This window comes from Sus scrofa, chromosome 2, assembly GCF_054392235.1.
Source record: "Sus scrofa isolate SSC_HxYL_T2T_F1_AM1 chromosome 2, Sscrofa_HxYL_maternal_Yorkshire_Landrace_v2.0, whole genome shotgun sequence".
NCBI classification, from domain to species: domain Eukaryota; kingdom Metazoa; phylum Chordata; class Mammalia; order Artiodactyla; family Suidae; genus Sus; species Sus scrofa.
In genome coordinates, this window is record NC_139384.1 from 161,612,589 (window position 1) to 161,640,416 (window position 27,828).

At 64.1% G+C, this 27,828-nt stretch overlaps 1 protein-coding gene, 2 long non-coding RNA genes and 1 other non-coding gene across 6 annotated transcripts; 2 read left to right on the top strand and 2 right to left on the bottom strand.

The window, feature by feature from the left end:
• Positions 1 to 2,003: 2,003 nt before the first annotated feature.
• LOC110259540 (uncharacterized) lies at positions 2,004 to 10,759 on the bottom strand. The gene is made up of 4 exons (XR_002342023.2): positions 10,239 to 10,759; positions 8,785 to 8,920; positions 6,973 to 8,211; positions 2,004 to 3,145 (listed from the first exon to the last, which is right to left on the bottom strand). It is a non-coding gene; the product is annotated as an uncharacterized LOC110259540 (long non-coding RNA).
• Positions 4,602 to 23,689, top strand: SLC6A7 (solute carrier family 6 member 7). 3 transcript variants are annotated; one of them, XM_003124097.7, is made up of 14 exons: positions 4,602 to 4,889; positions 9,732 to 9,912; positions 11,428 to 11,559; positions 11,664 to 11,898; positions 13,456 to 13,594; positions 14,911 to 15,045; positions 15,825 to 15,928; positions 16,050 to 16,174; positions 16,782 to 16,894; positions 17,099 to 17,230; positions 17,624 to 17,723; positions 17,856 to 17,956; positions 18,532 to 18,699; positions 22,449 to 23,689. In XM_003124097.7, the coding sequence occupies exons 1-14, from the start codon at positions 4,857 to 4,859 to the stop codon at positions 22,662 to 22,664; spliced, it is 1,914 nt and encodes a 637-aa protein (XP_003124145.4). In that variant the 5' UTR covers positions 4,602 to 4,856; the 3' UTR covers positions 22,665 to 23,689. The 3 variants fall into 3 exon arrangements, with proteins under 3 accessions (XP_003124145.4, XP_084871244.1, XP_084871243.1); XM_085015118.1 differs by lacking the exons at positions 4,602 to 4,889; positions 9,732 to 9,912 and adding an exon at positions 10,359 to 10,681; XM_085015117.1 differs by lacking the exons at positions 4,602 to 4,889; positions 9,732 to 9,912 and adding an exon at positions 10,688 to 10,969.
• On the top strand, positions 20,323 to 20,483 carry LOC146405838 (U1 spliceosomal RNA). The gene has a single exon (XR_014839237.1). It is a non-coding gene; the product is annotated as a U1 spliceosomal RNA (small nuclear RNA).
• Positions 20,331 to 24,140, bottom strand: LOC102162290 (uncharacterized). The gene is made up of 3 exons (XR_001305428.3): positions 24,027 to 24,140; positions 21,563 to 21,665; positions 20,331 to 20,480 (listed from the first exon to the last, which is right to left on the bottom strand). It is a non-coding gene; the product is annotated as an uncharacterized LOC102162290 (long non-coding RNA).
• Between the last annotated feature and the right edge of the window lie 3,688 nt (positions 24,141 to 27,828).

A 27,828-nucleotide genomic window follows, 5' to 3' on the forward strand; every position in this document is an offset into this window, starting at 1 on the left:
GCCTGGGAACTTCCAAATGCCGTGGGTGCGGCTCTAAAAAGGAAAAAAACAAAAAAACAAAAAAGATTAAAGCAGTATGATCTTCGGTGCAATTTTTTTAAATTTCGAAGAAAAACTGCTCCCTTCCCGAAGTGGGCCGGGGTCAGCTCCCTGGGGCCTTGCTCCCTAGGGGGCTCTGGTGCCAGCTGCCTGCCCTCTGTTTACTGTTCTGGGAGGTGGCCCAGCCATAAAAAGTGTGTGCAGCCTGCCTGCCTGCCCTTTGCTCCCAGGGCACAGGACCCCGGTGTGTGGGGTGGATCCGGTGCCCACACCAGCCCCTAGAAGCAGAGGCACCTCTCTCTCTCCTCCTGCTGGTGGCCTGGGAGACGGCGTGGCTCCACCGAGGAGCGTGGCCACCTGAGGCGTGGGGACCACGGGGAAGCACCAGGGTTCCTGGGGCAGAGGGAGGGTTGGTGGCCCGGTGGCTGGCAGCGAGTGGATATAGTTTTCTGATCTTCAGAAACATTGGCTGTGTGACCCTGGGGTAATGGCTTCCCCTCTCTGAGCCTCACTTCCCCGTAGGTAAAGCTGGGGAGCTTGTTTGCCAGGAAGAAATGGCTGTGGTCAAGTAAGTGTGGGAAGTCCTGCCGACTCAACCCTTCTAGAAGAGTCTCAGTGGTGCATTAACACATTGAAGGCTCTGGCAAATCCCACAGCAAAGAAATCCCATGAATTTTCTTTAATCCCCCGTTCCCCAATGCTTCACGACCCGGGAGCCCCCTACGAGCACCTACCAGCACCCTGTTAAATCCTGGAGTGGGGGGTGCTGTGGGCTGGAGGGCCAGCCTCAGCTGTGACTCCGTGGTGTCACATGGCTTGGCGACTTGCAAGCTGTGAGACTTCAGGCAAGCGACTTAGCTTCCCGGAGCCTCATTCTCCCTGTTTGTCAAGTGGAAATAAAACACTGTCACCTACCTCGGAGCTGTGTTTAGCACCGGGCCCAGCGTGCATTCCGGATCTTCGAGCGTGCTTCAGCCACCTGCTCACGGGGCGGCTGCAGCCTGGCGTGGGATGCTGGCAGGCCTGACTGTCGTCTTCCCTACCCCCGCCACCAGCGCCGAGGACAGATGGAGGCTGGGAAGATCTGAGGCAGGACGTGCCTGTCCCCAGCCTCAGGAGGACCACCGCCCAGCAGGAGATCAGCGGCCAGGCCTGGGAGGCTGGCTGAGCTGCGGCTGCTGCCCCAGGGCGGTCGGGGGAGTGGGCGGGCCGGGTTGGGTCGGCTCTCACCTGTCAATTGGTGTTGACTCCATGGAAAGGAGTCTTTTCTCGAAGACAACTTCCCAGCGGGGCCTGGGCGACCGCGGGAGGCAGGGCGCTCCCGTCACGCAGCGCGCCCCGCCAGAGGTGGGGGACGTTCTCGTGGCTCCTGCCAGTCCCTGCAGCCACCCCAGGGCTGAGAGGTGCCCCGGGTTCCCATGAGGAGCGGCCGAGGCTGCTTGTGCTCTGACAGCGCGTCTGTGCTTCCCCTGCTGAGCGGCAGGCCCCGTGCCGGTGCTGGAGGAAGGCACCCCGGGGAAGCGAGGCCCGGCCTGGCGGCGCGGAAGGCCTGGGACCTGGCCATGGCCTTCAGCATATCCCTACTGCGTTCCCCTGATGCCACGCTGAGGACCAGAGTCGTGGAGGGGCCGCTGCCGCTTTTGCCAGGAGGCTGGTGTGGGCCGAGCGGAGAGGGCCCAGCTCAAGACCGGGGAGGGACTCGGGGTTGGGACTGACTTGTCCTTACGAGGAGGCATCCAGCAAGGGAACCAGCCTGGCTCCGAGGGGACAGGCGGCCCAGCCAGAGGGACGCAGACCCTGGGAGCAGAACGGGGGCAGGGTCAGGGCGGCCTGGGAGGGCAGGCCTGTCGCAACACGGCCGCTCCAGAACCGCTTTCTCTGAATCACCAGATGGACTTGCAGTCTGGAGCCGCTCCCTTCCCAGCCACTGGCGGGTGGAACAAAACATAGGCTCTTCAGCAATACTGTCTGAACGTTTAACAAATTAAAAATGTTTATTTATATGCATTTAAAAATATCTCCGTACATAATAAAAGGAAGTACATTTTCATCTCACATTTTCTTTAAGTCAGCACCCATCCCCGTTTCACTCCTGGTTTAACATAAAACCAGGAGAAATGAAGAGAACGGGGAGGGGGGGTGGGGAGAGAGACTGAGGATTTACTGGGTTTGGGTTTGGGTTCCTGAGCAGTTCTTTTGCCAAGTGGTACCCCGGCTTCCTCCGGGACGGGGGCGAGAGGATGGTGGAATCAGCAATTGCCAAGCGTGTGATCAGAAAACTGGGGACTCGGGGGGGACACGGATTCACGTGGACAGTGTCTTCTAGAAACCAGGTACAGACCAGTCCAACGAGGGCTGTGCTGATGGCGGAGAGGACGGCAGAGCCCGGGTGGGATCAGACTCCTGGATCCCAGGCCTCACCCCGCCTCCATTTCACAGAGTGACTTTGCAAGTTCTGCCTCCTCTGGCCTCAGTTTCCCCATCTGAGAGGCACGGCAGAGACCCATTTGCAGTCTCAGCCCCAGTGCCTGCTGCTGAGTTCAGTGGGCACCCCGTGACATGACATGTTTGTTCGAGAAAGGCTGAAGTCCCAGTGCTGTCCCTGCCCCTTCCCAGGCCAGGCCTCAGGGCTGCTGAGCCCTGCTCCCTGCTGCCCTGGCTCTCCAGGCCTCCGCAGCATCTGCTAAACCCTCCCAGCCAATGGGAGTGAGTGGCTCAGCAAAGCTGCCTTGGGCCCTGGAAGAGGGGTGGGGACAGCCACTGGTGGGGAGGGGTGGGTCCTGCCTGGTTAGGCCTCTCCCCAGGCCCCGCCCATGGCCCTGTGGCTTGATCTCCAAGCCGGAGAGCCCACACCATGTCGGGCACACAACTTCACTCTGCAAGACAATGTCCTCGGATCCAATGGGAATCACAGACTTGTCTTCCACGCAGTTGCAAAGAACTAAACTTTCGGAGTTCCTGTCGTGGCGCAGTGGTTAAAGAATCCGACTAGGAACCATGAGGTTGCAGGTTCGGTCCCTGCCCTTGCTTAGTGGGTTAACGATCCGGCGTTGCCGTGAGCTGTGGTGTAGGTTGCAGACGCGGCTCAGATCCCTAGCCTGGGAACCTCCATATGCTGCGGGAGCGGCCCAAGAAATAGCTAAAAAGGCAAAAAAAATTAAAATAAAATAAAATAAACTTTCGATGCTGGATGTGAGCTCATGCGATGCACAAGGAAGGGCGCAGTGGATGCCTCTTCCCTCCACGTTCAAGGCCAAGGGGCTCCTCCCTCTTGGATCTGAGAGCCCCTGCCTGGCCCACGAGGCCAGGCTTAAGGGAAGGAGCAGCTAGGTGGGGCCTGGGGAGGGGGGGGCCTGGGACCTGGCCAGGCCCTTTAGCCAAGCCTAGGCTCTGACTGAAACCCTTCCTGCCTCCTGCTGCAGGGATGGGAGAGGCAGCTGACACCTAACCTCACTCTCCCCAAAGGCCTCCCAGTGTCGGCTGCTGGTCCGGCGACCCTCTGAGTGTCTGAACTGGGACCCTTTTGAGAGGGAAAGGAGCAGGACTGGTGATGGATACGCCAGGTCCACTCGCATGTTCCACAAACCAATGCATACGATCACTCTGGCTAATAGTTCCCAGCCTAGCATGGGCTCAGGGGAGCCTCGCAACACTGCATGGGCTCAGCCGGGCCCACACTGGCCGGTGGCCCGCTTGCTGGATGCGAAATCACACCAAGGCCGTTGTGCTGGTAGAAAGGAGCCCGGGTGCTCGTGCGCTGTCACGTCCTGTCCCGCTAGCTCGGCGGCATCTGCCCTGTCCCTTCCCCTCACCCAGGCTTCCAGGCTTTGCTTTCATCCCAAGGAAAAAAGGCTTGGTCTGCACCACTCATAGCCTGGGATGCGCATCAGGCCGGCCTCCATCACTGGTGTCCCTCCTAGCTCTGTGACCTTGGGCCAGAAACTTACCCTCTCTGTGCGTTAGTTTCATCACATCTTCTCTGGGTCCCTGTGTTGAGGAACTAAGACCTAGCCCAGGCTCTGGCACACGTTGGGCGCTCCTTAAACACTGGTTGGTTGGATGATTGAATAAATGCGGGGAGAGTGGCTGTTCATTTGGTGGCAGGAGTGGACCACCCACAGTGACCCATGGACCCATTAACTGAGCCCCTAGCACGTGCCAGGCCCTGTGCTGAATCTTTTCTCTGCACAATCTCCCTGGATTCCTCCCGTCCTTGAAAGGGCGGTTAAGATACGTGCCCCCATTTTCCAGATACAGAAGCCGCAGCACAGAGGGGTTCGGAAATGAAATGTGGGCGGAGTCACACAGCAAAGAGAGGCCACCCGGGTGCCGGAACCCAAGGCAGGGCTGTGAGCGCCCACGTGCATGGCCGGCTCCCTCACTGCCCAGCTGGGGAAAGGGAGGCCCACAGGGAGCAGGTGACTTGCCCAAGGTCACGCAGGAGACGGTGGCGGAGGCCTCTAGATCTCTGAGGGTTTCCGGCGCGGACCCCCCCTCCCCACGCGCTCCGGCCCCTCCAATCGGCAGCTCTGCGTGCGGGGGCGCACCCCCCCCGCCCTGTCAGTCCGTCAGCCGGTCTGTCTGGGCGTCTAGGCGGGCGCAGCCGTGCACCCCCCACCCAGCCTGGGGCGCTGCGCAGGGAGAGGCAGGGCGTTCGCAGCGCCCGGCCCGCGCCCCACGCCCGCCGCCGACGGAAGGCGGCAGCGCCTGCGCCCGCGGCCCCCCAGCCGGTGCGCGGGAGTCGCCGGCAGCCGCATCCCCGCTCTCTGCGCTCAGGAAAAGCCCAGCCGGGAGGCGCCTGCAGCCCGCCCTCCAGGATGAAGAAGCTCCAGGGAGCTCACCTCCGCAAGGTGGGGCACGAGGGCGGGGGCCCCGAGGGCGGGGTGCGGCGGCCGCCCGCCTTCCAGCCCCCTTAGAGGACTGGAGGGCTCCCCTAGTCTGCCCGGCTCGGGCTCGGGCTCGGGCTCGGGGGACCGCAGCTGGCAGGGAGGGGCGGGGTCTCGGCCGCGCGGGTCGCGGGGGCCTTCCACGTGGGGGCGGGACGCAGGGTGATGGCGACCCAGGTTCTCTGGGCAGGTTCTGCGAACAGGTGTCGGGAGCCGCAGGAGATGCCAGGTAGGGGCGCTGGGGCCAGGCACCTGCCCCTCCCTGCTCCCCACGGCCACTTTGAGAGCCGAGACAGCCTTGCAGGGGCCTGCTGCGGGTGGGGGCTTGAACCAGGTCCTCATCCGTGCCCGCGGCACTGGACGCGACTTCTGCCAGCCAGCAGAGCGCCCTGGTTTCCTGACCGCGCTTCCCCACCCCCCACCCCCAGCACCTGCTTCGCCCCGCCCTTTCTTTCTCCTGGCTTGGCTTCCCGGCTAAGGCCCCCAGGCAGCGGCGGGGCACAAAGAGGGCAAAGGCAAGAAGGGAGGAAATGGGCGATCCCAGGGGCGGGGGTGGAGCTGGTAGGACAGGAGGCCGAGTCTGTGTTCCCGAAGCGCAGCGCTCGCGGGGGCCGGGGGCAGACCTCAGCCCCTCCACATGTCTGGCCTGTGGGGCTGGACCTCTCAGCAAGTTGCCTGTGCCGGGAGAGGGAGATTCTTGGGAGAAGTCTTCCAGCCTTTGCCTTAAAAGTCTAAACCAAGGAGTCAGAACTCCTGGGTGCTGTTTCTGCAGATGCCACGTACCCTATGAGTGGGCAAGTCCATTCTCTAACCCAGACCATGGCCTGCCCATCCTCAGGGCAGCAGCCTCACTGTCCTGGGGGGGGGGGGTGCCCTGAACAAACAGCGGCTGGTGGTGTTGACCGTCCCTCCCCCCAGAGGCCCCCGCCCCCTCCAGCCCCATCACACACTCACTCAAGCTCTGCCCTTGGGCAGCTGAGATAAGTGGGTCCTTTTTATTCGATGACATGAGTGACCTGCAGTCATGTGTGGGTCTTTTGGGTCTTCTTGAGTCCGGCCCCTGTTCTCTTCGGCTTTACTTTCTCCCCCGTCCTGTCCCTTCCCACAAGAGCCCCCGCCCCTCAGGGGCACAGGCCTCTCATTATGCAAATAGCCATGGGGTGCCTCTTGTCATTGTCCAACCATCCTGGGGCCTAGGTCTCATTATCCCCAATTTATAGACAGAGAAACTGAGGCCCAGAGGGGTACGGCTTATTGCTTTCCTGAAGGTGGGCTGAGCCGCCGAGGACCAACAGGGCAGGGATGGGGCCCCCTGGCCTCAGGGTCCCCTCCCTTGGGCTGTAGGAGAGGGGGCAGGAGGTGAGAAAGACCCGGGTACCGCAAAGGAGCAGCGTTGTTCAGAGACGAGCGTGGGACTGGGCGTCGGGGTCTGAGCCCCGGTTTGGCTCTGCCCTGTTTGACCTTGGGCTGTCCCCTTCCCTCTTTGAAAGTCACCTTTGTCACCTGCACAATGATCAAGTCAGACTCGATTCCAATTGTCCCTCTCATCCTGAAGAAGGTACGAGAGCTTGGGCTTGGGCATCCTACCTCTCCCAGCCGTGCTGCTGCTGGGACCCGCACCTGCTGGGCCCTGAAAGGGGGTGCGTTCCCGTGACTCTGGGTGTGGCGCAGGGATCGGGGTGTCGAGCCTCACCCTCGGGCACAAGTGCGAAGCACCTCATTAAGCTTCCAAGCCTGCCCCGGTGACTTGGCAGCTTTCCTGTGTCTCTCCATTCATTTCATCCTCTCCGTGCCAGCCTCCTGGGATTTACTCAGGAGGTGGGGGGCGGGGTTGGGGGCTCCAGGTGGGCTTTGGATTGGCTCAGCTTTGGAGGACCCCTGCCTTGTCCCCAGAGCAGGAGGAGGCTTCTCTCTGATTGGGGGAGGAGGGGAACGGAAGAGCTGGCAGCATCCTGCTCTTGGAACTCTTGTCGCCATGGAAACAGAGAGCCAGGACCACTCTGTGCACAGAGAAAGGGCAGCAGCTTCTCGGAGGGATCAGAGGAACCTCATTATTGGGCCCCCCTGCCAGTTGGCCTGAACCGGCGGGGGGGGGGTGTGTGTGTCACAGGGTGACAGGCCTGCCTCCCCACCCAATACCGGGGGCCAGTGTCAACAGGCTGCTCCCACCTCCCTCTCAGAGCTCCCCTGGGAGGCAGTGGCTCCAGAGGGCTGAAGTTCACCCAGCTAGAGAGGGAGCCTTGGCAAAGGGGCACCAGAGGGAAGGGGTGGGTTTCGACGGGTCTGGGAGCTGCCGCCCTCACCCCAGCCCGTCTGGGATCACAGCAGAAGCACCGCCAGCCACATGCTTGTTTCAATCCTGGGAGCCCACTTACTGGAAAAGCAGCTTTTTCATGGTCTTGGTCATTGTCCCCGCCGCTCATGATCACGCCAGGCTGCCCCGTCACCACCGCCTCGGGCAGGATCCCCACCGTGGTTGTCGTTGTCACCGAGAGTCAACCCCGTGCTGTTACATTTCTGCCCCCGAGCGCACTGGCCCAACCCTGTCAGCGCAGCCCGCAGACACTGCCCGTCCCGTGACACGTGACACTTCACGCTCGGACAGAAACGTCCCAGAGAAGTTTGCTCTCTGTCCCCACCTGCTTCGTGTGTAGTGACCTACTTGGGCTGGTGCCAGCAAGGGCAACCTCAGAGGTTAAAACACGTGCGTGGTGGCTCCGTGTCGCGTCTCTGTGCTCAGCCCAGATCCTGTCCTCGGCCGCTGCGGTGAAGGCGCCTGGGGGAAGCTTGCCTCACGGAACATCAGAGCCTGGAGACTCTTAGCTCAAGATCATCCAGACCTGCATGTCCACCCACTCTACCCAGCCCGGCGCGCCAGCTCCCGGAAACCCTCTTTGTAAACAGAACTAGAGACTGTTCTAGTCCCTGTTTGGAGAGTCACAGGGCATGATGGTTCATTAAAGGATCTGAGAAGTCCTGCAGCAAAGAAACCTGTTTTAGCTGGTGATAACGCAGCTTTTCCCAAACTTTTTTGATTCAAGCCTCCTTTGTTCCACCAAATACCTACGAACATTGCAAGGGGTGTGTTTTTGCAAACCCGTGCTCTAGGCAGTCCCTTCAGTGTCCAGTTGGGGCAAGCGCGGCTCCGAAGAATCTTTCCTAAAACTGCGCAGTGAATTGGAACAGACCTGAGGTGCACCTCACCGTCTCCTGACTCGCAGTCCCGCAGAATCGCTGCTTCCCCACGCCGTCCCTCGGCAGGAAGCAGGCCTGTTCCTTCTTCTCTCTGAAAAGCATGAACGTTATTTGGTAAAGAGCCCTCCGCCGTGTGACGTGGCTTTCAGGGGCCAGCAGGAAAGGCACAGCCACCCCCTCTGCTGCCCTATTCCTGGAGTCACTCCCGGAACAGTTGTCTGAATTTCCCACAGTCACCCCGGTGGCTTTGGACTCCCTTCTGGGCCCTGAGGCCCGACAGCTCGTGGATGCCTAACTTGCATCTCCAAGCAGCTGGACGGGCTCCCAGCTCCGGCCCCAGCCTGAAGGGAGATCACCCAGGGGCCGTCCTCCCCCCCGCCTTAAGTCATGAGAGGGGGCCTTGGGGACCGCGGGCTCCTCCAGGGACCGGAAGACCACGACTCTCTGGGACAGCAGATCCGGGCCTTGGTGGCCTCTTCCCGTGTTGTGAAGTCAAACGCGCCGTCCTCAGGAGGCCTCCTTGCGCCAAATGACCCGAAGCTAAGCCCGGGGCCCACGCACCCTCCACGTCCCCTTCTTTCTGTGCTAAGAGCCCGGCTTCTTCCTCTCGTCCTGTAACCGCTATCCCTAAACCCCCTCTGGTCTGGCCACCCGCGCTGTGCACCTGCTTCAAACTGCCTGTGCCTCTTAAAAGATGGTCCCCAGAACGGAGTGGTGGAACTGCAGCCCTGGTGGTCGAGGCCCTGGGCTCTGGGATCAGGATGCTCCGGGCGGGAAACCGCCTTCTCCCAATGATCAGTCTTGTGGAAAAAAAAAAAAAAATGCTGTGGGTGCGTCGGGATGGCGCTTTGAGCCTCAGTCTCCCCGAGGGGAGGGCGCGCGCTTAGGGACCCTTTGGGAGTGGATCCGGCAGTGGGAGGGAAGCGTGTAGGGCGGCGGGCGCAGAGGGAGCGCTTGGTGCATTGGAAGGGCCCCAGGGACAGTCATCGATACCAGAGCGTCAAAACAGGGCCATCCCTGGGGTTCCGTCGTGGCTCAGCGGGTGAAGAACCCAATGGGTATCCATGAGGATGTGAGTTTGAACCCTGGCCTCCCCTGGTGGGTTAAGGATCCCGCGTTGCCATGAGCTGTGGTGTGGGTGGCAGACGCGGCTCAGCTCTGGCGTTGCTGTGGCTGTGGCTGGGGTGTAGGCCGGCAGCTGTTGCTCCAATGTGACCCCCAGCCTGGGAACTTCCCTATGCCACCAGGGTGGCCCTAAAAAAGCAAAAAACAAACAAAAAAAAAACAAACAAAACAAAACAAAAAACCTAAAAAGCAAAATAAGACCATCCCTTGATTTGACCTCTGCGTCAGCCCGACCGAGATCAAGGCGCTTTCTTAGCACCCGGGCCGCCCCGCTGTCTCCTAAGTCCGCCTTCACCTGAGATCTTGACAAGCTCCTGCCTCTTCACCTGTCAGCCCAGGTGACAGCAGGTGATTTTCTGAAGCATCACAGCTGTTTGCATTTAGCCCTGTTTGACACCATACGCTTGTTTTGTTTTTGGGGGGTGGGGGCCCCAGGTCCGGCCTGGCCTCCTCTTCCCCTCACCCCTTGGTCTCTCGTACCGGCAGCCCATCACCCCAGACCTGCTGACCCCCAGTGACCAGGGCGATGTCGACCTGGACGTGGACTTCGCCGCAGACCGGGGCAACTGGACGGGCAAGCTGGACTTCCTGCTGTCCTGCATCGGCTACTGCGTGGGCCTGGGCAACGTCTGGCGTTTCCCGTACCGGGCCTACACCAACGGAGGAGGTGGGCGCCTGCTGCCCTGCTCTGGGCCGTCTGGGCCCGTGGGCCAAGGCGGGGGCGGTCTGAGCTTTCGCGCGGCCCTGGCCGCCGCCTCCTATGTGCCCCTGGCTGCGTTAGTTGAAAGTGGTGACGTGGGGCTCGAAGGAGGGCACTCGGCCTGCCTCGTCCCTTCCCGTGGCCCAAGCCCTCACCATGGATCCTCCCCAGGAGCTGTGGCACCTCCTGGGCCCTGCGACGGGCGGAGGGGCCGCCTCTGCTCCGTGCTGAAGGGCCGTTCGTTCTTGTCGGTGGTCCCCGCGCTCTCGGTAGTTCCACCTCCCCCTCCTCACCTCTTCCAGAAGCTCTCTCGAGCCTCATTCCCGCTCTGGAATCTTCCACGGAACTTCCTCCCTCGGCTCCTTCCACTCAGGCTGCAGACACCCTCTCCTCCCCCTTGAGTTCCCTCCCCCGCTGCTCCATCACGTGCCGGCCGTTCCAGGTGCCTTAACACTCAGCACCTGCCCGGCCCTTGCCCGGTGCTCTCTCCACCTCTGTCCCATTCGGCCTGATGACAAGCGCCTGGCTGGGTCTTGCTGAGGCAGAGGGGCGTGGAGAGGCCAGGTTCCCGGCCCCAGGTCACGGTGGTGACCCAGCCCGCCAGCCCTGTGCTCGCTTCTCCAGAGCCAGCCAGACTCGCGCCTCCAGCCCTGCGCTCGCCCTGCTCCTGGGTCTCCTCCCGTCTCTCCCCAACTCCTGCCAGAAATGCAGGTTTTGGCAGGGACACGACATCCAGGTAAAACAGAATGAAGCCAGGAGAGAATGAGATGAACTGGGATGAGCAGGAAGCCACGGCCGCCCCACTTCTCTGCCCTCCTCTCCCTGGTTCCAGCTGCTTTTTCTCTCTCGGGGCCGGATCTCGTCCCCCCGGGGGCCCCACTCCCTCCTTGTAGGCGGGTCCGGGGAGGCCGCGGACGACTGCAGACTGACCTCCTCCCCAGAGCTGCTCTCTCTGAAGGAGTCTGTCGAGCATCGGGGGTCAGGTGTCTCACCAGCCTGGCTTGGGACGTGTGCCCAGGAGGAGGTGGGCAGGGGCTGGCTGGTGGGACCGGCAGCCCCTCCAGAGCCCGACACGGGTGGGCAGTGCCGTAAGGGGGCTGGCGGCCGATAAGAGAAGACAAGGGGACGGGACGCTGGGCCCGCGTGACGGCAGGCGGCAGCCACAGCTTCCGGAGGGCGCCGGGGGAGGGGCAGGTAACCGGGAGCCCGGCTCCCAAGGGCGCCCGTTCCCCCCTGAGGGTTTGCCCTCTCTTGGGCAGGCATTCTCTCCTTCATCCGTTCATTCGTCCACTCGGTCGCGGTGTCTGCGCTGAGCCCGGCCCTGGTCTGGGCCCTGGGGCCGTGGACGTGAGGGAGCCCCCCCTCCCCTGGCCTGACCCCTTGGCCCTCGGTGGCCTCCTGGCCTGCCAGGATGGTCCTGCGGGGCCCGGGCCGAGGCCACCTGAGCGGGGCTGCCGGGGCCTGACCCCCTCCTCCTGGCAGGCGCCTTCCTCGTGCCCTACTTCTTCATGCTGGCCGTCTGCGGGATCCCCCTCTTCTTCCTCGAGCTGTCCCTGGGCCAGTTCTCCAGCCTGGGGCCGCTGGCCGTCTGGAAGATCAGCCCCCTCTTCAAAGGTGAGGACGCAGCCGGGGAGGGGGGGGCGCCCGCCCCGCCCTCCGGCCGAGAGGGAGGGGACCCGGAGCGGGCGCTCCGGCCTGAGGGCAGCCCCTCCGCGCAGGCGCCGGCGCGGCCATGCTGCTCATCGTGGGGCTGGTGGCCGTCTACTACAACATGATCATCGCCTACGTGCTCTTCTACCTCCTGGCCTCCCTCGCCAGCAGCCTGCCCTGGGAGCACTGCGGCAACTGGTGGAACACGGCCCTCTGCCGGGAGCACCGCGGCCCCAAGGACGGCAACGGGGCCCTGGCCCTCAACCTCAGCAGCACCGTGAGCCCCAGCGAGGAGTACTGGAGGTCGGGCCCCGCGGCCGCGCAGCCGTCGGGGAGGGTCCGAGGGCAGGGACGTGCGGGGCCCCCGGCAAGGTCGAGCTCAGCGCTGGGGGCGGGGGACTCCCCCGAGCAGCTGTGTGACCCGGGCCAGGTCATCAGGCTGCGGAGCTTTATCTTGGACGAGGGCGGGACATTTGAACAGCGTGAGCATTAGAGGAAAGAAGGCCTGTGGACTGTGCCGCCCGGCCCGGGGGACACGCGGTGCTCAATAAATGCTAGCCGACCGCGCTGATGCTGAGGGCAACAGCAGGCGTCGCCGCTGGGCGCCTCGTCTCCTCCTCTGTCCAAGGGGGACTGAGTCCCCCTCTCATAGGAGGTCGTCCGTCAGTCGTTCTTTCCATCAGCGTTTATTGAGCACCAACAGTACTAGCTGGGGGAGCACTTAGTAGAGGCCACGGTCCTAGAGAGTAGGGAGCACTCGGGTCTGTCTGGCGGGAGGGAGAAGCCTGGCAGAGGAGGGCACGGCCATGCCAAGTACCGAGGTATGGCAGGTAAGCTCCTGGCCACGGTGCCAGGCACACCGCGACCCGGTGAACGGCGGGTGTCAGAAGGACCTTGCCGCCCACTGGCCCACCCAGAGCCCCACTTGACTGCTGAGAAAACAAGGCCCAGAGGCGGCTCAGGGCTGCCTGGCAGAGGCAGGACCAGAGCATTCCCGAGTAGCCTTGTCCCCAGGTAGGGACCATTCTCTAGCCAGAGGACACAGATGAGGTCCCCCAACCCTTTACCTGTGAAAGGCTGCTCTTAGGGATGTTCCCCCCAAAACCAGCCCCAGGGCTGGACACGTTTTGCTCTCCCCCCCACACTCCTGACACACGGTTCATCCGTTTGTCCATTCAGAGTCCATCCAAAGTGCCTGCACCTGCTGAGGGGTACGTCTGACCCGGGGAGGGACGGGCGCGGGCCTGCGATGAAAAGCCAAAGAACATGACACGGTCACTGGCAGCTGCCAGGGGCCTCCATGGCAACGCCACTGGCCCACTGCATCAGTTGGGGAGCAGGCAGGAAGCAGATGGCCCTCTCGCAAGGCCTCCCTGTAGGGGGCTAGTGGAGGAACTTCACATGGAAGGGGACTAGCCAGAGGCGTGGCAGCACCCCCCACACCCCCCACCCCACCCCAAGCCAGGGAGGAGTGGAGCGCCCAGAGTTCCCGGCACCGGGACTTCAGGCATCGGAGGGAGGGCTGCCCGCAGAGCTGTGCTGCAGAAGAGGCAGCCACAGCTAGACCCCGTATGGAGCGTGTGCATGTGTGAGCACATGCGTGTGGTGTATAAGCGCGTGTACATGCAAACACCGCAACCCAGGTCCCATCTGCCGTGGCCTCCCACTCGCCAGTCCCCCATGGAGCCCGGAGAGGAAGGCTGCCTGGGGGTGGGTGTGTAGGGGTCCACCTCCTGGGTGCAGAGCTGGTCAGAGAAGGACGGAGAGAACGCAGACCGAGACGGGCATATAGCCTGGCAGGCTGGCCACAGCTTTACTCCACGTCTGTGACCAGAGGACACTCATACCTTGTCTCCACAGCCGCTATGTTCTCCACATCCAAGGCAGCCGGGGCATCGGCAGCCCGGGGCAGATCCGCTGGAACCTCTGCCTCTGCCTGCTGCTCGCCTGGGTCATCGTGTTTCTCTGTATCCTCAAGGGCGTGAAGTCCTCGGGCAAGGTGAAGCAGGGGCCTGAGAGGCCGGCAAGGGCAAGGGCTTCCTGGAGGAGGTGGGGCATGGACTGAGCCTGAGAGGATGAATGGACTTCAGCTGGGAGGCGGGGAGGCAGGCACTGCCTGGAGGAAGGCGTGGCAGTGAGGCTGGATGGTGGCTAGGCTGGTTCTCAAGACTAGAAGTGTGCCAAGGGCAGGGGGCCTGTTGTTCGAGTTTGTGCCCTTACCCAGCGCTTGACCCTTGGAAGAAGCGCAGCACGTGCTTGTTGAATGCCTGGAGGATGGGTATGAATCAGGGCCCTTTGAAATGCAAGGACTAGAACCCAGGTGTCACACTGAACTGGGAGGTCCAGAGTGTCTGCTTCAGGCATGGCTGGATCTAGGGCTTCAGTTGGAGTTACCAGAATGTCATTCTCTTGGTTCTCAGCAGTGCTTTCCTCTAGATTGGCATGCTTCTCGGGCTTCATGCTTCATGAGGTTGCCCCTAGCAGGGCTAGGGTTGTATCTCACCGACTTAATGAAGGGTTCCCCTTGCCCCGAGTTTCAGAAATCCTAGAACTGAGTCTCAGTGGGTAGACTGGGTCTTGGTCCCACCCCCGAACCAGTCACTGTGGACAGGAGTTCTTGGCTGGGCCTGGGTCACGTGCCTGCCTCTGGAGCTGGGGATGGAGTCAGCCCCAGGTGGCACAGGCTGGCTGTTATCTGAAGAAGGCCAGCTAGGTGCTGGGAGGTCAAAGCCACAGATAGTGACTTCAGCTTGTGAGAGGCAGGAAGGCCATAAACCTCAGAAGGACCTGGAAGCCTTCTGAGTGGTTTCCTCGATTATTTATAAGTTAGACGTGGTCCCTCTGCGAAGCACTGAGAGATCTGCCCATGAGGAAGAGGGCCATTGGCACAAAGACTAGAAAGCTAGTGGCGAGACCAGTCAGAAAGCCAGGAGGGGGTCATCGCAGCACCAGCCAAGGCAGCGAGGAGCTTGAGACTTGGTGTCTGTGGGAGGGCGAGGCTGGGGGTTGGGGGACAGGCGGTGGGGGGGCAGAGGGGAGCGTGGGCATGTCCCATGTCTGATGACCAGGCGGGCTGGGTTTGCGGGCGACCCGGACCAGGGCGCAATGGAGCTGGAGAGGGTGCGGGGTGGGGGCGGCCTTGGGAAGCGGGACGGCGCCTTGCTGACGGGATGCTGTGGGGCGGGGGCGGGGGGGGAGCTTCACGGAGGGTGGCTGTCCCCAGCTCGGGCTCCCCGGAGGCGGGGCAAGGGCAGTTGGTCAGCGGGGTTTGTGGGAGGAGCGGGGGACAAGCGGCCCCTCCGCCCTGTGTCTCAGGTGGTGTATTTCACGGCCACGTTCCCCTACCTCATCCTGCTCATGCTGCTGGTCCGCGGAGTCACGCTCCCGGGGGCCTGGAAGGGCATCCAGTTCTACCTCACGCCCCAGTTCCACCACCTGTTGGCCTCCAAGGTGAGGCCTGGAGGCCGGGTGTGGGGGAGGGCGGGGGGGGGGAGGCAGCCCCGCGTGCGGAGCCCCCGCCCCGGCGACCCCGCGTGGCCCTGAGGGTCTTTTCCCGGAGTGTGATTCACCATCCCATGAGCTGGAGGTGATTCTCCCAAAAACTCCCCAGCTGGAGAAACCGAGCCCCAAAGAGTTAGGGACCAGCTTCAGGTCAGCCGGCTGGGCACTGGCAGGGTCAGGGCTCCCGCCCAGATCTGTCTGACTCCAACCCCCAAGGGGCCATTAGTAATAATAACGGAAACAGTGGGAGGGGCAGCTGTCCCCCTTGTTTGCTCATGGGTGACTCCCTGACCCCGCTGCTCAGCACTTAGCATGTGTGCTCGTGAGCAGTCCTTACCGCCACCCGTGGGCGGGGCTGCTGTTCTGTGCCCTCGGTACCGACGAGGGCCCCGAGGCCCAGAGAGGTCGCGTGGCTTTGCCTGAGCTCCACAGCCAGCAAGTGGTGGAGCGGGGACTCCAACCCAGGTCCCTCCGACTCCAGGGAGGGAGTGAAGGGGCTAACAGGGGCTCGCTGTCGGCGGGCATCTACGGACAATTCCCTCAGAACCGGACCAAGCTTAGAGAGCGCCGTCTAGATCCAGATGGGGGCTCTGAGGCCCAGGCGGGGAGGGGACTTGCCCGGGCCCCACAGTGTAAGTGCCGGGCTCAGCGGCGCAGCATCCCGGCACCTGCCGCCTGGGCCTCCGGACGCGCAGCCAGATGTGCCGGCCGCCCCTGCCCCCCGACAGGTGTGGGTAGAAGCCGCTCTTCAGATCTTCTACTCCCTGGGCGTGGGCTTCGGGGGGCTCCTCACCTTTGCCTCCTACAACACATTCCACCAGAACATCTACAGGTCAGTCTGCCTCCCGGCCCCGACCCCCGGCGGGGGGCGGGGCGAGCGGGGCGGGGCCTCGGGGATGGGGGCGGGACCCGCTCACGCCGGCCTGCGGCTGCGCCTGGACCTCTCCCGCCAGGGACACCTTCATCGTCACTCTGGGCAACGCCGTCACCAGCATCCTGGCCGGTTTTGCCATCTTCTCCGTGCTGGGCTACATGTCTCAGGAGCTGGGGGTGCCCGTGGACCAAGTGGCCAAAGCAGGTATGTGGCTGCCCGGCGCTGGTGGCGGGGGCGGTGCGGCTGGGCTGGACCAGTGAGGCGGTGAGGGGTAGGGGGTGTGGGTGTGGTGCACACACAGACGCACCTGTTTTAGCTGCCGTCTGGGTGTCCACGTGCAAAAGGCTGGGTGTGCGCATGAGTGTGTGTCAGCATGGGCCTGGAGGGAGGTGGCTTTCTGGAGGGGATTGTCCGTTAGGTCACGTCTTAGGAACGTGTGTGTCCCGATGAGTCACATCCTGACTGAGACATCGTGCAAGGGCCTCAAGGATGTGGACCGGAGGATGTGTGTGCCTGGAACTGTTTGTGCAAATGATTGTGTGCAGGAGTGTCTTCAGACGAGGTCCTGCCTGGGGTCTCGTGCTCCCTCGTGTGCTTGCGGTGCATCCATTTGTCCCATCAGCCTGTGGTTCTGCAGCACCCACGAGGTGCTGGCCTGTGTCCTGGGACTTAAGAAAGTGTCGGAAGCGAGCAGTGCGTGTACGCCTCTGGGTTTGGCCGAACGGGTGTGCCCTGGGGCGTGTAAGTGACTGCGTGTGCGAGGGGGGGGTCCCTCGCACCCCCGGCGGCTGACCCGGTGCCCTGGGCCCAGGCCCTGGCCTGGCCTTCGTCGTCTACCCACAGGCCATGACCATGCTGCCCCTCTCGCCCTTCTGGTCCTTTCTCTTCTTCTTCATGCTGCTCACGCTCGGCCTGGACAGCCAGGTGAGCTGGTGCTTGCCAGGGGGTGTGTCTCGTGCGCGTGTCTGAGCCCCTGCGTGCACGTGACGCTGCTGTCCGCGTGTGTCTCTGTGTGGGATGCGTGGCTGCGTATCGTGCGCGTCTCCGTGGGATTCGCCCGTGCTGTGTGTGTCATCAGTGTGTGTATCCGTGTGCGGCTGGGGCAGAGCTCTGACGCCCGCTCCCCAGTTTGCCTTCCTGGAGACCATCGTGACGGCGGTGACGGATGAGTTCCCGTACTACCTGCGGCCCAAGAAGGCTGTGTTCTCGGGGCTCGTTTGCGTGGCCATGTACCTGATGGGGCTGGTGCTCACCACCGACGTGAGTGGCGCGCAGGGCGGGTGGGCGGCGGGTGGGCAGGGCCGGGCAGACACCTGCAGCGCCCCTGAGCGCCCAAGCCCTCTTCCCCAAGGGGCCGCTTGACCCATAACCCAAAGGCCTGGCTCTGGAGCCTGAAAGACCCGGGCTCCAGCCTTGCCAGGACAAGCGGCCTCGCGCCCGCGCCCCTGTCTTCCCCGTGATGACACGGGGTCTCCATGCGAGCGGGTGGTGAGACTCACCTCCGGTGATGCGCCAGAGGCCTGGCGACCGTCACCTGGTCAGCATCGCCCCCTCCTCACTGGCCTGGCTGCTCCCTTCCTGCCTGGAGGAGGGGTGGCCTCGGGGAGCGAGGCTGGGCCGAGGGGACCCCGAGCCGCGTCGCCTGTCTTCCAGGGGGGCATGTACTGGCTGGTGCTCCTGGACGACTACAGCGCCAGCTTCGGGCTGATGGTGGTGGTGGTCACCACGTGCCTGGCGGTCACGCGGGTGTACGGTGAGAGGCCGGGAGGGAGGGCGGCCGTCTGCCCTGGGTCCCTGGTCCCAGGGGCCACGGTGTCCGGGGGTGGGGGGCAGCCGGGCTGGAGGCGGGCCGGCGGGTGGGCCACTCTCGCCCTCCCCCGCGCAGGCATCCAGAGGTTCTGCCGGGACATCCACATGATGCTGGGCTTCAAGCCGGGCCTCTACTTTAGGGCCTGCTGGCTGTTCCTGTCCCCGGCCACGCTCCTGGTAACTGGGGGCGGGAGGGAGCGCTGCTGGTTCGGGGCGGGGGGCGGGGGGTGGGAGGGAGCGCTGCTGGCTCGGGGCCGAGGGCGGGGGGCGGAGGGCAGAGGGCGGGGGGCGGGGCCCGCCCGGGCACCTCCGTGTGGTAGGGCTGCCCGGGCCCCGAGGGAGGCTCTGTCGGGGCTGAGGGCTGGGCGGGCACCGGATCCACTCCCCTGCCCCTGGTGTGCTCAGTCTCTGCAGCCTGCCCTGCATGTGGTTGGCCTCAGGGCCTTAGGACTGGGGTCTCGAGGCTGAGCTTCTTGGCCTTGGCGTTGGGACGGCCCCGGGATAGGCCACTTCAGGAATGAGGGTGCTTCAGAGCCGGGCTGTCTCTGCCAGGACAGCAGAGTCTGCAGAGATGGGCCGTCTCGGGCTCTGGCCCGGCCTGGGACTGGCCGACGTCAGAGACGGGGTGGCTCTGGGCGGGGCGCCCTCAGGCCTTGGGGTGGCCCTGGGCTTTAAGGGAGCCCAGACCTGGCTCTCCCCAGTCCGGGGCCTGCCCGAGGCCCCCGGTGATGCTGGGAGCTCCCTGCCCGCAGGCCCTGCTGGTCTACAGCATCGTCAAGTACCAGCCCTCGGAGTACGGCAGCTACCGCTTCCCGGCCTGGGCGGAGCTGCTGGGCATCCTCATGGGCCTGCTGTCCTGCCTCCTGATCCCAGCGGGCATGCTGGTGGCTGTGCTGCGAGAGGAGGGCTCGCTCTGGGAGGTGAGTCCGCCCGCAGCGCCGCCCTGCGCCCCCCCCCGCCCCCCAGAGCTGGAGACCTTCGCACCAACACCTCCTCCAGGGCCTGCAGGAGTCTCTCAACTGGGAGGAGCCCGTTTTTCCCTCACCATGAGTCTGAGCTATGAGTCGGCTCGGATCTGCTTGGGCTATAGCAGGCTCTGGGGTTCGAGCCTTGCCCTGTAGCCTCTGGGGAGGGGGCTCCGGGGCTCGAGTCCTGCCCTGTGGCCTCCGGGGTGGCAGCACACTCCAATGACCAGTGGCCGGTGCCCACATGTCTCGGGGGAACCGGAAAGGACAAAGGACTTGCCCAAGATCCCATGGGGGTCAGGCAGAGGTCAGGACTTGAACACTGGTGGCCAGCGGCAACACCGAGGGACCCCGGGGTTGGGGAGGGGCTGTCGCCCTCCTCCTATGACAGGAGCCCTGCCCACAGCCAGGGCTTTGGGAGAGACCCAGAAAGCGTGCGGCGTGCAGGCCACCTGGCCCGGGATGTGCCGGCTCGGAAGAGGGGAGGGGGGACCCTGGGTGACTTGCTGAGATGCCCTGCGGCCCCTGGAGAGCCTGCCTCCCTCTGAGCCTCCGGGCGCCCTCTGCACACGGAACCCTCCACTTCTGGGGCCCCGAGTGCAGAGTCCTGGGGTGGCAAGGGGTTGTCATGAAGCACGGAGCTGAGTGAGCCTGCGAGGGCCAGAGACTGCGCGCGCGCGCGCGCACACACACGCGCGCGCGCGCTCCATCAGAGGACGCTGGGCCCTCCTCTGCTGCCTGGGACACACACACACACACACACACTCCCTCCCTCCCTCCCTCCCTCCCTCTCTATTAGAGGTCGCTGGGCCCTCGCTGGGCCTTCCTCTGCTTCCCGGGAGCTAAGTGCTCGCCCTGTCAGGGAGCTTGACATTGACAAGGGTGGGAAAAATCACATGATCAGCTACAAATCAAACCTCATGTGCCCCCCCCAGTGCGGCCCCTCCCCGCTCCTCCACTGACCCAGCCCACCTTCCAGCTCCTGGAGGAGCCCCTCCCTGGCAGCAGGGCTTTGTGGTCACAGGGCACAGGCCACAGACGAGTCCTGGCATTCAGCCACCACGCCACATCTGTTACGTGACTCGCGGCAACCCTCCCCCTTCCCTTTTCAGCCTCTGGAGCCCACCTGCTGCTACAGGAACCTTGTGCCCCAGCCAGAGCCTGGTGTCTGCAGAGGGAGGGGGAAGGGGTTGCCCAGGGAGAGCCCTGCTTTGCTTCCCTCCTGTCCTGCTGCCACTGCCCACAGCCAGGAGGAGGGGGCGGCTTGTCGGGGGAGGACTGGTGAGCCCGCAGAGGTGTCACTGTCCAGCTCAGGAGTGTCACCTCGGTGAATAGGGTTCCCAGCGTGACACACTGGGACAGGAGTCCTGGGTCTGCCGCCTGCGGGCTTTGAGACCCTAAGCAAGTGACTGCACCCCTCTGCCCTTAAACTGAGGACAGGGAGGAGTGCTCTTGGGACTCAGAGCGTTAAGGACCCGGCACTGTCACTGCAGTGGCCTGGGTTTGCTCCCAGGAACTACCACATGCCACGGGGCCGCACCCCCCTTCTCGCCCCCTCAGAAAAAAATGAGGACAGTGACACTTACCTGGCAGAGGAGAGCCCACGATCACGAAGGCGGCTCTCCCAGGGTGGGGCTCGTCCATTGCTCCAGATGTGCTGAGCCTGCGGTCTCCCCAGACGTGGGAACCTCGCCTGCATCGTCTGTGGTCGTGGGGGATCGTGTTTGCTTTTTCCCCTAAAAAAAAAAAAAAAAAAGAAGAAGAAGACAGTGACACCAGCCGATAGGGTTTCTACGAGAAGGAGAAAAGCTTGTCGACGCAGCTGCGTAGCTGTCCTGCGAGAGGCAGAAAGCGGAGGCGGTGGTTTCTCTGCTTTTTGGGGCCACACCTATGGCCTAAGGAGGTTCCCAGGCCAGGGGTCGCATCAGAGCTACAGCTGCCAGCTTGCACCACAGCCACAGCCGCAGCCACACCAGATCCGAGCCACATCTGTGACCTACACCATGGCTCACGGCAACACCAGGTCCTTACACACTAAGTGACGTCAGAGGTCAAACCCGCATCCTCATGCCCCCCCGTCGGGTTTGCTACTGCTGAGCCACAACAGGAACTCCCAAAGCAGAGTCTTTTTAAAGTTCAGGATGGGGCTAAGCCTGCCGGGGTTCAAATGCCAGGACCACGATTTCCCCACTGTGTGACCTTGGCTAACTTAATTAACATCTCTGAACCTTATTTTCAGAAAATATCTGTGGAGATGGAGGTATAATAATACCCCTACAGATAACACTCCTCTCACAGGGATGCTGTGAGGATTAAACAAGCCCCTACTTAGCCCAGAACTGTGAGCCAACGAGCACTCAGTTCTAAGCCAGGGGTCCTTCGCTCAAAATCAGGGTGATTTTGCCCTCAGAGGACATGTGCAATGTTTGGAGACATGTGACTGTCCTGAGAGGGAAGCGGGGGGACACTCCTGGCACCTAGAGGTGAGGGACCCTGCTCAGCCCTCTCGGTGGGCAGAACAGCTCCACGCCGGGCCCCTTCAGGCCAGTCAGTTGCACTCTGCGGTTGAGGAACCTTGCTTGAGGCACCAGGGTTCAGCTGGTACAGTCTGCATCCTTGCCCTCAGGGAACTTGTATTTTCATGCAGGAGACAGACAATAAGCCAGTAAATGCACGGCGGTAGTGCTAAGTACAATGCTTAATAACAGGTCAGAGTGAGGGTACTGGACAGGTCCCCGCCAGGCTGACCAGGGTGACCTCTCCGAGGAGGCGACAGAGATCTGACCAAATGGCCAAGGTGATTGGTTTGGATGCCTACCTGGAGCGCATTCGGGCAGAAGGACCATCAGCGCAAAGGTCCTGGGGCAGGAGGGGCTGGCGTGTCTGAGTCCGGCAGGGCCGTCAGCGAGACAGCATCAGAGCTGGTGGAGAGAGAAAGGCAGAAGCCAGGATGCCGTAGACAGACGGGGGCCCGGAGGTGGAGGCAAGGCGAGCCCCTTGGACCCCATTCCGAGTGGGACTACGGGCCTTTGGCGGGTGTCTGAGCTCCCGATGCATTTCAATGGGCATCACGTGCTGAGTGCGGAGCTGCGCTGGGCCCTGGGCATCACACACTCCCCGCCCCTGAGAGCCACTGCCCGGGGCCCCTCTTGGCGTCACTGTGTTCCTTCGCCAAGAGCCTCCCTGGCAGGGCAAGCGGAGGGCTTTGGGAAGGTGGTTTGAGGGGCGCGGAACCTGCGAGTGGCTGGGCTTCGTCATCGTCTTAGTTCCCCTTCCCTGGAGACGCCAAGGGGGAAGGTGGGACGCGGGCCCATCCCGCCCTCCCGGGGCACAGCGTTCTCCCCAAAGCGCCCAGCTCTTTAGGGCTCAGCATTTACCGGGGAGGGACCCAGTGTCAACCCCTGGACTGGCTGCCCGTAACCATAACAGCAGCCCCCACTGCCTGGGGCCGACCCTGCTCCTGGCCCCTGCTGAGTGTGTCCCCTTTGAAGACATCAGATGCCCAAGGGACAGACGCCCCAACTTAGAGTCTGGGCCCGAAGGCCCCCCAGCTGGCGAGGGGCAGGGCTGGGCTCTCCAGGCCTGGGACTCACTCCTGGGGGGACGGAGCGGCCGGGAGGGCAGAGCGTTGGGGGTTCTGCCGGCGCCCGGCCCCCAGAAGCCCGTGGCGGCCCGGGTGCTCACGGCTGTGCTTGTCCGCGCAGCGGCTCCAGCAGGCCAGCCGGCCGGCCATGGACTGGGGCCCGTCGCTGGAGGAGAACCGGACGGGCATGTACGTGGCCACGCTGGCCGGGAGCCAGTCGCCCAGGGCCCTGATGGTGCGCATGCGCAGGTACGGAGGCGTCACCAGCTTCGAGAACACGGCCCTCGAGGTGGACCGCGAGATCGCCGAGGAGGAGGAGGAGGAGTCCAGGATGTGAGGCCGGAGCTCCGCGGACCGCAGGCCCCGCCGGCCCCTGGGGGTAGCTGCGCGCCCGCCGGGGTCCCCAGGGGCCCGAGGCTGTGGGCGGTGGCCACGGCGATGCGGCTCCCCAGAGCACGTCCCTCTTTGGGGCCCCCGCCTCTCCTGGAACCTCTGTCTACCCCAGCCCAGGCCTCCTTCACAGACGGACAGACTGACACTGGGGGGCACTCGCCCCCCAGTTACGTGGCAGAGGGGACCAGACCCCAGGTCCCCTGGCCAGGCAGCTCCCTTTCTCACGGGGCAGCTGGTTCCAGCCCTGGGCTCTCCTCCGGGCCCAGCCCCCTCCTCCTTCTGGGGAGCCCCTCCCATACGCGTTGACAAAGCCGGAATCTTGAGCTGGGCGCGGGCACTTGGGCTGTCACGAGGCCCACAGGATCCGCAGCCCCGGTGAGAGAAAGATGCCCGTGTGCTGACAGGCTTCCCGAGGGCCTGGACGGTGGGCGAACTGGAGAAAGGACGCGGAGGGCAGGGTGGGCCGGCCTCCGGCCAAGGCGCTGACCCAGCCAAGGTGCAGGGGTCAGAACCTCGCTGCCTTCTCCGCCCCTGGGGTCAGGAGGCGGCCTGGGCGAGTCCAAGGGCAGGGAGCAGGGAGAGTGGGGAGGAGAGGTGGTACCGGCTCCAGCAGGGCTCCCGCGGGCTGGAGACGGTCGGGGAGAGAGCCAGGCACGTGCGAGATCACGTGCTTTAGACAGCGCGTCCTGGGTCAGTGTGCCGCGTGGAACAGAGGGAGGGCCCGGGGTGGAGACGGGAGGCCTGCAGAGGGCCGCCCCGAGGGCTGGGGCCTGAGCCTGGGTGTCGGGTGGGGACAGAAAGCAGGGGGCCCACAGCTTCCCTCGCTGGACCCCGTGCCGTCCAGAGGGGAGGTGGGCACGAGCGGCCTGCTCCCCTGGGGCAGCCTCTGTACCGGGCCCTCTCCTGGTCTCCCCAGCCCATCTGTGCTCTGTCGTCTTATTGTGAATAAACGCCAGTGAAGTCCCCTTCCCTACCTCGTCTGCTTAGCACTGAGAGCCACGAGGGGCCGCGGGGCTTTCTGGCTCCCATTAGATAAGGAAGCTGAGGCTCAGCTGCCTCCTGTCTGGCCCGCCTGGCTTCCTCCCCAGCACTGGGGCGGCTGGGGCCCAGGAAGGCCGGTAAAGACACTGGGGAAGGCTTGGGGCCCACCTAGTCTCCCATTATACACATGGGCAAACCGAGGCCCTGCGAGGGAGGGGACTGGCTCAGGGTCAGCCGGGCGAGCTGGGGCCAGGCCAGGGCAGCCCGAAGTCTCCTTCCCCGGCCTGGCTGTCCTCCCGCCCGCCCAGCTCTTCCCTGGCCTTACCTGCAGCTGCAGCCGGAGCTCAAAGCCCAGGACCGGGAGGAGCCACGAGTTCCCAGGCTGGGCGGATTTCCCGACGCTCCCGCCCGCTTCTTGTAGGACCTGCCAATATAAAAGGCCCTGGGACCTTTCAGATGCAGGCCCAGGTGTTTGCAGGCTTTGAGTGGGGTGGAGAGGAAGGGCCGACACCTATTTTGCATATTAATCAAGTTCCCCCTCCCGCCCCCCACCCCACCACGCTTGGCTGGGGGCTCTAGGTGGGGGAAGCGAGATGGGTTTGCTGATTTGCAGAGGATGCAAGAAAGGCCTTCCCAATTCCAGGAGCTTCTTCCCACACGCACCCCACCTGGCGGCAGGCTCCACCTGGTCCACCGAGCCCCCGGCGGCCGAGGCTGCCTCTTGCTGGGAAGGCGCTCCTGGGCTGAGGCTCTGGCTCAGAAGGGCCTGGGTTCTCCTCGCCCAGCCTCCTGGCTCTAAGCCTGTGTCCCGAGGGTCAGAGCCGGGGGATCCCAAGAGTCTAGGCAATTCTCCCAGATCCCGAGTCTGTGACCGGCGGGTTCCTGGTGTCCTTGGACCCTGCCAGCTTCGCCCCCGGCCTCAGTGCCCTGTCCCTGGGCTGTGCTTCCTGGACTGTCCTCCAGTCTGTCCTGCTTTTCCCATTTCCGCTGCTCCCACAGCCTTTCCCACCACACCAGCCGCAGCTGCCCAGGCTGCCTCCCCACGAACCCCTCCCAGGTCCCCTGCCCCTGCCCCAGCCCAGCCGGGCCCAGGTGTGGCGGGAGGGATCCCGAAGCATAGCTGGCACCTGGCAGGAGACACCAGCCCTGCCCAGAGTAGCACCCAGCCTGGACCCCGAGAACGTCCCAGCAGCTGCCACCCTCAGGGCCGGGCAGGGAACCCCAGCCAGCAAAGTGGCAACTGACCCCTAGTGCGTGCTGGGGAGACAAGAGGGCGTGGTGGGGACTGCGGTGAGCCCGAGAAGGCGCGTCTCTCTTGGGGGGGAGCCGCCCTCAGCAGCGTGGGTCCAGCTTGCCAGATATGGTGCTTTAAGGGAAGAGGCACAGTGCCCACTCTTAAGTGTGGGCAGGTGACTCAGAAGATGGACAACTGCGGGACTCACAGGGGCCTCCTGTGGCCGCTCCATTCAGGACAGGTGCTTGGCCGACCAGGGGCTGAGCAGTCAGAGGCTGGCCCTGCTCAGGGTCCAGGGCGAGGCTGGCCCAGGGCAGAAGTCGGCATCCCTACTCGGCGCTCTGCCTCCTGTCCTGGCCACTGTGTTCCTGAACCCCGAACCAGGGGCCCTGGAGGCGGGGTGTGTGCCTGGCTGGGGGGGTGCAGGCCTGCACGGGGGGCCATGCCTGTTCTGGGACTCAGCAAAGGCGTTTTCCTGGGTGACACCTGAGCGCCACTGGGGCGGGGCTGGGGCAGAGGAGGGAGAGAGCCTGGCCGCACCATCGGGGCAGCCCATCGCCAAGGTCGCGGAGGGTCAGCAGGCAACCTGCTTCCTCCAGGGTTTGGCGCTGTGCCCCCCCACCCCCCAGCCTGGGTCAGCTCCACAGCCCCGGCTCCCTGACACTGTCTCCCCTGTTCACCCACTGGGATCCTACCCATCTGTTCAGGTCCTGCCTCCGCGCTCTCCATCCCGCCCCTCCCCACACTCCCAGGGACGGACTCCCGGGGTTTCTGGCTCGGCCCCACGGCTGCCGAGTTCTGAGAAGCCAGCCCAGCTGGCGCAGGCTCTCACTGAGACAACCGTTTCCTCTCCACGCAGTCAGGCCCCCATGTCACGCTCCTTGGACGGCCCAGAGCTGGGGGTGGCAGCAGGGCGCCTGACGACCTGGGGTCCTTCCTGGCTCTGCCCTTCCCAGCCCTGGGGACCCACAGTGCCAGTGCACAGCTTTGCCCGCTGCAGCATCCATCGGAAAGCAGTTTCTTGGGCGCTCTGGGGACAGCCAGGGAGGAGTTAAGACTGTCCCAGCCCCTCCGAATTCCACGTGACCCTGCATCTGCAGGGGACACTGTTCTCCAGACTCATTTTTAGGTGGTGGCTCATGGAAAGTTTGGCTCCTTGAGCCCCAGGCCACTCCCTCTGGGGCCTGACGCTGGGCCTGCCCTGGAAGGGCGTCCAGGGCCGCCTCCCGCTCGCGGAGCCCTGGTCAGCACCCCTGCTCCTTGTCCGCCCAACTTCCTGCCGCCTGCCCTCCTCCCCCAGGACGGAGCAGCAGCCCGCCCCCTCGGGCCACACGGAAGCCTCCCCCAGCACCCCCATCTATTTGGGGGAAAAACACCCTTTTCCCACTGAAGTCCCAAGTGGCTGTGACCTGTGTCCCTCCAGGTATCACAGCAGGGGGCAGCCCAGGAGGACGGAGGGCCGCTGGTCAGCCCAGGCTGGCCTCCGCCGCTCACGGGCTGTGTGGCCACCTGAGTCTCCTTCCCCTTGCTGCGCCCAGACGTCCTCAGATGTCAGCGGAGGGGAGTAACAGTCCCCTGACCAGGGAGTAAATGAGGTAACACAGCTGCTGGATGCGTATTGTTTTAAAAAGATCCGCGTGCTTAGCATCAAGCATGGTGCGTCCCTTGTAGAGACAAAGGGACAGGCGCAGCGCCTGCCTCTGATCCGCCCGGTGGGAAGGAGGGCGGAGGTGGGGGCCTTGGAGCCCCACACAGGGGTCCAGGGCTTTCTGGCAACTCCTGGCTCCATGGGAGGTGACTGGCAGGCTGGACAGTGTCCCCTTCAGTAAGAGGAGTGAGTGGGACAGGAAGCACAGGCCCCGCACTGGTGTCCTGGGGGCAGCAGGGGGGAGCTCTCTGCCCCCGCCCGCCCCGTTCAGCCTTTGGCCAGGGACCCTGCCATGGAGGCTACAGGGGGCACGGCTGCTCCAGGGCAGACTCAGGGCCTGCGCCCTCGTGGGGGATGGGGTTCACAAGGAGGGACCCTGACGGTTCCCCAGTGAGCAGGGAGGGGGATGGGGTTGGGGGGGAGTGGAACAGGAATAAAATCCTCTAGGCCCCCGAGCCTGGCTTTGACCTTGACTCTGCGGATCCAAGGGCAGGGTCTCAGGGAGCTTCGGGGCCTGGGGGGATGGGAGTCAGGCCGGGAGGGGCCGCTGGTCAATATTGACCTGGCTGAGTCAGGGGAGCGGGAGGGGGAAGCGGGAAGGCCGGGGTGGGGCCTGCCGATAACTGGACCTTCCAGCTCCAAGTGGGACCGTGGGAACCTGGCGGGGTGGGGGCGCGTGACGCAGGATTCCCAAACCGAGTCCGGCCGCCTGGAGCCTGGCCAGCCCCGTTTCCTAGGCCCTGAGGGTGGGGCCTGAAGGATCTGTATTTGCAGCAAATTCCCTGGGCGACTCTGAGCAGCCAGCCCAGTTCCCATACCGGAGAGCACAGGTCCACCCCCGCTGTTGCGATAAGGAGGAAACTGAGGCCCAGCGAGGAAGGGGCCTCAGCCAAGATCACGCTGGGACAAGGATGACAATCCCTTTTCCTTGAGGGGGGGGTAGTCCACTTCCGGGTGACTCCCCCCACACCCGCCCAGGGCCCTGGCAGGGACGGGCCTGGAGGGGGGCCAGGGAGACCCCAGCGGCCCAGGTGGAGAGGGGAGGGTGGGGCTGGTCCCAGGAGGAAGGGCAAGGAGGAGGGACCGTTCCCACAGGATGGGACCTGCCCCACTCTGCCCTGTGCAAACACTTCCAGCCCGGACTGGGGAAGGCTATGCTCACGCCCTTGGCAGGCACGCCCCTGGGGCGTTCCGGCTCCTTCTCCCCCAGCCCCCACCGGGCCCACGGCTCTAGCTCTCAGCGCA

Coding starts and splice junctions, on each gene's coding strand:
- SLC6A7 (XM_085015117.1), top strand. CDS start 10,723: ATGAGCAGGAAGCCACGGCCGCCCCACTTCTCTGCCCTCCTCTCCCTG. Junction 11,560..11,663: donor GATCAGCCCCCTCTTCAAAG/GTGAGGACGCAG, acceptor CCCTCCGCGCAG/GCGCCGGCGCGGCCATGCTG. Junction 16,895..17,098: donor CGCTCGGCCTGGACAGCCAG/GTGAGCTGGTGC, acceptor CCCGCTCCCCAG/TTTGCCTTCCTGGAGACCAT.